Here is an 8,335-nt window from a genome sequence, read left to right on the forward strand (position 1 = left end):
TCTCTTTGTCTGGATTTGTTCTCTGCTCTGCGGCTTGAGAAATGCAGTATTGCCCCGCTCATTCTCCTCTGTCTGTTGGGAGAAAAAACCACAACAAAAACAAACCAAAACAAGCCTCCTTCTGTCCTTTCCCGGCTTCGCGATGAAACGCAGCGTGAGGCTGAGTGTGCGGGGCTGCCGAGGGGTCACCTGTTGCGGGGCTGCTCGAGGGCGAGTCAGGGGTAGGACCAGGCAGCGAGGCTGAGCGCCAGCAGCCTCATCCCTCACCCTGTCACCCTGCCAGGGAAGCATTTTCTCCAGATCCTTCCCTCCCGCAGGAACAAGTCGGCCCTCTTTCACAGTTTCCTCATTGTTTCCAGATGATGAAAATATTTTTATCTCTCGGGTTCAGTTGAGCTTTCACAGCAAATGACTGGAGAAGTGCCATGAAATACAACAGCCTCATGAATCCAGGGGAGAGAGAGGTAAATGCTCTCTCCTTGCTGCTCCTGGGGAGGAGAAGACCCATTTTACCCGTCCTGGGTGCCCAGAAGAGACTCCTTGTTTGTGCTCATGGAGTGGAATAAGGGATCATTCACTCAGGAATATTCCTATGACCTAATGTTACCTCTCTGAGTAAGAGCCTGGGCTGTAAATCAGCCTTATTTATGGATTGTTTTTGTAGAACCTTCTTTTCACTTTCTCTTTCTCCACTGACTTAGAGAAGAAAACCAGCTTCCTATTTTAGGTGACTAAATTAGATGGTTTGAGACCTGGGTTCTGTTCTGTGTGTTTTGTCATCTTTCCTTGGCTGATGAAGAGAAAGCAAGCTGCTTTTGCTGCATTTGATTTTGTTCTGTCCCATACAATTATATCTTGAGTCTTTTCCATGTCTTTACTGTTTCTTCTTTCTAACAAGCTTCTGCTTGCCATAGCATTCATAAATTATTTTTTCCAGTCTATATTCAAGTACAACATTTTAGCTCTTGCTCTGTGGTAATTTAAAAATAATTGCTACTTGAGAATTGTAGTCAATTCATAGTTAACAAAATAGTAGAAATGGGATGGTTTTTTTGTGCTGAAGGGATGGCCTTGAGATGGTGCAGCAAACTAATTTGTTTTCCTCTGGAATTAAGTTTTGTGGCACCAGTCATGGTGCTGGTTCTACTGAGAGCATTTTCATGGTTACTGCTCAGCTTGTGACAGCTGAGTGGATTGTGTCTGGCCCTGCTTATCCTCCCTCCAAAATCCTGCTCTCAAAATGACTCAGTAGAGCACTAAATGTTAGAAATTCAAGTTCCAAGGAGTACATATTTGTTTATTTGCGGCTCCCAGCATTGTCTCAGGACACTGCAGTCTGCATCTCCATACACACCGACTTTTTTCCCCCCATATTTTAAATATTTTTAACTTTGAAATGCCAAGTTTTGGAGCTTGTACATTTTGACATTTTTCCTTTAAAGTTGTTATCAATCATGTATCTGGAAAGCTGAGTGTTACCTGAATCTGGCTTTTTGACTGATAATTAACAAGCAGTTTCATGGTGCTTTTTTTCCAGCTTTGGTAAAATGTAGTTCAGAAGAAAAGAGTTCAAGCTGTGTTAAGACTTGTCAAGGACAAATTTGCCACAAAAACAGCATCAGAACCAATTTTGCAGTAAGTTTTAATCAGATCACCTGCAATGTTCAATTTATTTTAAAATCTAATATTTACATTCACTATGTACAAGTAAACTTATCAGACATCTTGATTTGAGTGTGAGTGTTTCAGGGTTAGTTAGAAATCAAGGTTGAAATGCCATCCGGCCTATTAAAATCAAAGTCCAACAGATTTTTGGAACCACTAGTTTTGCTAGGGGAAGGACACAAATTAACCTTTGCTCTTGGTCAACATGCTGCTGTTCCACCCCCAGTCTGCCCCCCAGAAACAGCTGGCGTAGCAGAAAGTTTCCAGCCAGCACTGCCACAGTATCTCTGATTGATCCCCCAGGGAGGAAAGGTACAGGCTGCCTGACATCTCTATTTCTGCAACTAGCTGACAATCCCAGCAAGACCTCAGACCTTGTTTGCCAATTCTGTGAGGCTGCTTGTTAGCATCCAACATGGCATGGCAGCATTGGAATAAGGGTATAGGTATCTTAAAGGTATCTTATAGTGTGTATATATACATATACACACACACATATATATCTTATGTATATATCTTGTATCTTATAGGCATACTTAAAGGTATCTTATTGTGTGTATTGCACAAGCCAAAGCATATGTTTTTCGTTAAACATTTTAATGAGTATACACAAACTTGAAATTCAGTAGTCTCATTAATTTCCTAAGTTTAGAAATGCACACAGGAAATAAGAGGATGAAAAAAGCCTTACCATGTTAAAAATAGTATGAAATGGTGTTTATGTTACAGAAAAAGTATCTGTTGCTTTAATTATGATAAATTGATCTCCAAACATTTAAGTACAGATAACTTCAGGAAAGCAAATGATGTATGATGAACTTGCAATGTTAAGACAAAGTTGTGCCTATTTTCTTGCTTTTTGAAGTTAGCAGCAAAGTTCAGGAGAGTCAGCATTCCACCCCAGTGTCAGTCTGACCATGTTTTTCTGCACGTGACTTCCTCCTGCTGTGGCTTGGCATATCCACATTTGAGGAAAGTTTACTTCATGAGCTGTGAAATCAGTTAGTGAATGTTTGTGAAAATCTTGTGCAATGACCTTTTCAGGATGAAGTGTCTTTTTGTACTTGCTTACGGAAGTCTTCCTTTCTCTCTGCCCCTCTGCCCTCTGAGCTGAACTGCAGATAGCATGCCTAAGTGCAGGCAAGTGCTTCACCCTTCAGAGGAGACTTCAGCTTCTGCAGGTTGGCCTGTGGTGATCGATTGGCCTGATCAACAGGCAGTTTATGTATCCTATACAATCATATAGACACAAGTTTTAGACAAGCCAGACAAAGAGGGTGGAAAGTACTGCTTACTGAGATCAGTTCCTTGATCCCCATGTTACATTCCATCTTTGGTCAGAAAGACATAGGATAGTTTTCTTGCAGTCATAAGAAGTTAAAATAATGAATTTCATATTGATGGTGAGGAGCTGGAGATACAGAACAACAACAAATGCATAAATACATAGAAAGGTAGATAGAGAGTTGGGGAAAAAAAACCTTGATGAACAGACTAGCAGCTACTGTCACATTTCCATTTTGACAGATCTTGAGCAAGCCTCTCGTCATGAATAGTTTCATGCTTTAAACCCCATTATTACAATAATGGCAGTGGTAACTAAGCATTCATTTGTCTTATGCTGTTTCATTTAAATAAAGACATTGGCTAGAAAACTACTCAATAGCTTAAAATGGCAAAGTGCTGTTAATTATATTTAGGAATATTTGAGGACACTAAGTAAATAAAAACCACATTGCAAAAACTATGGGTTTTTTAGGCAAAAAGTGCAAGCTGTTTCTGTATTCTGTGTTGTAGGAGTATGTAGGATCATTATTTTCTGTGGAATACTGCTGATGGTAGCAGTTCAGGATATAAGGAGCCTTTTCAGAGAAATTACTGTTTCTACTGTTCTTCAAACTGAACATGGATCTTTAAGATCTGGTCCAAAGCTCAATGCAGTCAGTGGAAAAAGTGTCAGTTCAGTGACTTCCTATCTTAATGTTTGCCAGATCTCATTCTCTCAGGATACAAATGAAAGCTCAATTGTCTGCCCAGAAAACAAACTCAAAATGAAGTGTGTAAAATGGCCTATTGAATTATCTTCATAAGAATTAATCAAAAAGGTGCTTTATGAAAATAATGTAATTTTATTTTGCAAAGCATTTTTATACACATTTAAAATACAGCTGATCAGAAGGTGAAAAATGTTGTTGAAACCAAACTGTTCTAAACAACATGTGGATTTTAATGAAGTTTCCCATGAAAAAGGCCTGATATGTGAGAGTACAATGTTGGACTAATTTTTAATGGAATGGTAGCTGCTACTGGCATGAAATATTTCACATTATTAGTGTTTTAATAAAATCATATTTTATAAATCACATCTGAATCAGGCTTACTTTTCAAAGAAAATAAATATTTAAAAAAAAATACTGTTGACCTGAGCCATAAGGCTAATTTTGTAGGTTGTGTTTCAGCTTGATTACAGAGTGATCTTCCCACCGATTTTTTTACCCCTAGTGGGTTTCAGTAACTCATTCTTATAAATGATATGGAATGTACATGGTCACTGTGATAGACAAATTTGCTTTAAGAATCAAGTAAAAGCAAGCAGTTAAATGGAAAAGTTCAAGTCCCACTACTAATGCAGCACATTGGTCTAATACAGGTGCTAGAAATGAAAATACTTCTTTTTTATTACAAAAAGAAGCACAGTAGAGGTATAGAAAAGATATGTCTTCTTAAGAAAATGTGGTGTGTTGTTTACTGAAGGGGCTTCACTTTGATTAGACTCTGTCACTGTGGATTGTGGTGGACAAGTGATGCTGAGCTTCAGTTGCAGAGGTGGGAGAGTCCTGCAGTGGCTGTAAAGCAAGAGTGGGCCTTGACCACCTGGGAAGCTTGGTGATGCAGTAACACCTTGAACTGGCTCATAACTTTGTCACAGTTGTCTGAAATGCCAGCAGTTCCATTGTGTTGGTACAAGCTGGCACACTTACACTGGTGGCATGGTCTTTTTTTCCAGGCAAGCACTGATGTGCAAAATCTGAACTTGAGCCAGGGAGTCAACCTGAACTGCACTTCCTGAAACCAAAAGACATCAATGCCTAACAACATTTTAAACAATAAGATTCTTTGTAATTGGGAAATGCTCAATACTTAGCTGTACTTGGATAACAAAGCCAACATTTGTACCACTTAAATGTTGTTCTTGCCCAAGTTCAGCTTAATGGTATCTCAAAGGGTTTTTTAGACACAACTTTGATTTCTTATGAAAGAACTCAGAGGGTAGTCATGTTTCAGCTGCCCTGAAATCTACTGATGAGAAACATAGTAACAGTATTAAGTATTGCAAACTGTTGTGATTACCAAATTTGCCAAAACCAGAATCACAGAAAATAGGATTAAAGCTTTGCCTGTATAATGAATTTATTTTTATGTAGTACTTTCCACTTGCCAGATGTATTCTGTAACACTACAACTCAATTCATTCATGGTAACATTGCAAATATTATTGTTCTTCTTATTTGGAATTTTCCTCTGGTACATTCTGTTCTTGGTATGAATACCCATGTGCTTTAGATATAACTTAATAATTCTCTAGATAGTACTTTAACCGTGGAAAGAATAAAACCCCCCACTGAATATAGCTGACTAATTAGAAGGTCGTTACTTAATCAGGATGCATTTTTTAACCTGACACAAGGTTGCACAGCATTTTAGGAATTTTTCAATTTGCTGCATGTTGTCAGCTCTTAGGCAAGTCTGAGCTGTCAGCCCTCACAGGAGAGCTCGCAGAAAACTCTACTGCAGGACAGCAAAATGCTTCCAAATGTCATGGTGAGCAGTAATGTAATTTAGGAAGTGCTTCTCTCTCCCCACCTGATGTGGATTAGATATGTAAATTGTATCTGCTTTGGGATTTTTTTCTTGCAAACAATAATTGCATACCAAAATCCTGTAGTGTGCAAGAAGCCGGTGTGGCAGGCACATGTACTGTGTTCCAGTGAGGGGGGGAAGAACCCTAAGATCTCAGACCATTCAGATCAGCTGGACTGTGTTCTGACAAGAACAAAGAAGAGAAGCCAGCAGGAACAGACACTGTAAAAGTAATGTGCAGCTTTCATAAAATAAAGATACGGCATAACTTTCTTGTTTTCTATTTTACATCAGTAGTAAGAACATTTTAAAAGAGGCCTGTTCTTGCAAAGTGCCACTTATTGACTCTCTGAGACAGGAGGTGCCTGTACCCTTAAAAAGGTATTTGTTTGCTTTTCCTCATTGCTGAATTAAACATCTGAAATGATGCAAAATGAATAGTCTTGGACCTCCAGAATGCAAAAGTAATGGGCTAATAATTAGAATAACAATAAAAAGATATCTTGTAAATATGAATAATCAGTTGTTTAGCTACAAATACTATCCTGTTTGCATTCAATAAGGAAAATATTTATGATTTTATTAGAATAGTTGAACAGCCATCACTGACTAGTTTATCTGCTCTATGAAGAAAGGCAGGGCATTGTAACAGATCTGTTAGTTCTCTTTTATGTTCATTAATTTATTTACTAGATCCTGTTACTATGCACAGCAGAGCCCCCTGCTGTTACAAAGCCGATCTGAAATACCAGAAGTCTGGACCTTCTCAGTTAATAGGAGAAAAAAAAATCCAAAAGTAGTCTAAAGATCCTGGTTGCATAGATTTGGTCTTAATGCAGGAATGAAATCTGGATGTCCTGCCTACACAAGATATGTTTGTGCTTTTGGCAACAGTCACAGTTTATATAAAAAATAAACCTGTCTTGTCTTTGTGTATCTCTGGCGAAAGATTTCTGCTGGTAATGGATTGCTCTAGGCTGAAAACAATATGCAGAGAGAGAAGGGTAGCCCTTCTGAGACATAAATGCTGGGAAGAAAAGGCCGAGGGCAAATCTGCCAACTCAGTAACTCCATACTCACCCAGGAACCGCAGCACACACCTGGGGGAGGCCAAGATGCTCACAAGTACAGAAGAGTATATTCTCATGCCCCATGTGGGAACTGGGTTCAAGATAGAGACTCGAGGAGGAGGTAGGGTAGAAAAATGTCAATAGGTTATACTGTCACAGGAAAGGATATTGCAAATGAGAAGATGTTTGATGCTTTATTCATCATACAATATTGGTAGTAAGGATGGGGGGAGCTGGCATGGCAAACTAGGAATCTGAAGGGTTTTTTCTAGGGCATAAATGTAACTTACCTCTCAGAAATTCAGGCTCTGCTGAGACAGCAGAGGTCTAGTGCTTTTCCTGTGGCCTTGAGCCTGGCAGTGGTAGTGGCATGGTGGCAACACACTGCTGTCTGACAACACTGACTGTGGTCTTCAGGAAGAGGAACTGGTGTATGAGACTGCAGTAAGGATGGCTTCATAGTTGAGGCATTGGACATGGAATCAGAAAAACTAGATAAAATAAAACTGTATACCTATGTATCTTACATTTATCTACAAGAGACAAAGTCAGTATTTACATATGCTCATTGTAGAATTACTGCATCTGAATATCAACAGCATCTAGAAAACCCCTCAGAATATATTTGCATGGAGAGGCAGTACCTGGAGATCAGTGATGTTTCCCCACTATCTGTATTTAGGATTCAAAACACTGCTAATTATAATTTGACCATGTGTACTTCATGAGTTTAGTTTTGTTTGCCTACATTTCATAGGTCTATTCTAGTACTGCCTTAACTTTGTGACAGTGGGCATGAAGCAAGCACTGCCCTTAAAAGTCTAACTACTGCATGTTCCAGCCCTGGAAACTTTAGTTGAATAATAATTTAATAAGTGACCATCCTCTTTTGCATTGTGTGAGTAATTTAGAATCAAAACGTTGAGATTATTTTATTGTCTTTACTTTTTACCCTAGCATAAAGCTATCTGGAGCAATTACCTCTATCAGCATTTGTTTTATCACCTGAAATCAAAATCCTTTGTGTTGCAACAATGTGAAAGCTGTGGAATGCAGCCAGCTGTGACACGTAGGGCTTCCAGTGGAAAACAGGTAGAAAAATGGTTTACCAAACAGATTCTTCTGGTCAGTTAAATCTCCCAACAGTTTTGCATTAAATGAGTTAATTTAAGAAGAGTGCAAAGCAACAACAAACAAGCAGTACAGCTGGTCTACTACTGGAACAGATTTTTCAGTGTCTTTAATTACCTTGAGTATATTAGTGAATACACGACATATTTATGTGATAATTTCTGAAATCAAGTACAATGAGAAGTACAATGAGAAGGACAGTATTTTGCACAAATACGGATCATAATCTTAATTTAGGGGCTGTCTTCATGCAGTCTGTCCATTACGAGGTATGCCCCTCACCACTAGGATGCTTTGAGGTAGCCTCGCCCTCCTCAGGGTGACTGCTAAAGGAAGGGTGGGAAGATGTTCACCTGGGCCAGGTGAGAAAAGGGAAGCCTAAACAGATTGAAAACTATTAAAACCCTTGCATTTCCTCAATTTGCATGTGCAAAATAGCATAGTCCAAAGTTTTGTTATTCTGTTTCATCCAGGAGCTCTCATTGGAGATCTGTCTCTGATAATCATAGAGACGTCAACAAGAGAACATAGTAAATTCCTTGGAGTGATCGTACTTGGAACCAGAGCTGCAGCCTCCCACTAAAAACCCTAAATGTGAGAAATCTACT

The 8,335-nt window shown here is 39.0% G+C and overlaps 1 protein-coding gene across 1 annotated transcript in view; it reads left to right on the forward strand.

The window, feature by feature from the left end:
* Positions 1-142: 142 nt before the first annotated feature.
* LOC104388600 (chromosome unknown open reading frame, human C16orf87) overlaps positions 143-8,335 on the forward strand; it is a 22,410-nt gene continuing 14,217 nt past the window's right edge. The window contains exons 1-2 of the mRNA XM_009997482.1: positions 143-221; positions 1,554-1,635. Of these exons, the coding sequence (XP_009995784.1) occupies positions 143-221; positions 1,554-1,635 (161 nt within the window). The remainder of the gene's footprint in view (positions 222-1,553; positions 1,636-8,335) is intronic.

Source organism: Chaetura pelagica, unplaced genomic scaffold (genome assembly GCF_000747805.2).
Source record: "Chaetura pelagica isolate M959 unplaced genomic scaffold, ChaPel_1.0 scaffold425, whole genome shotgun sequence".
NCBI lineage: Eukaryota > Metazoa > Chordata > Aves > Apodiformes > Apodidae > Chaetura > Chaetura pelagica.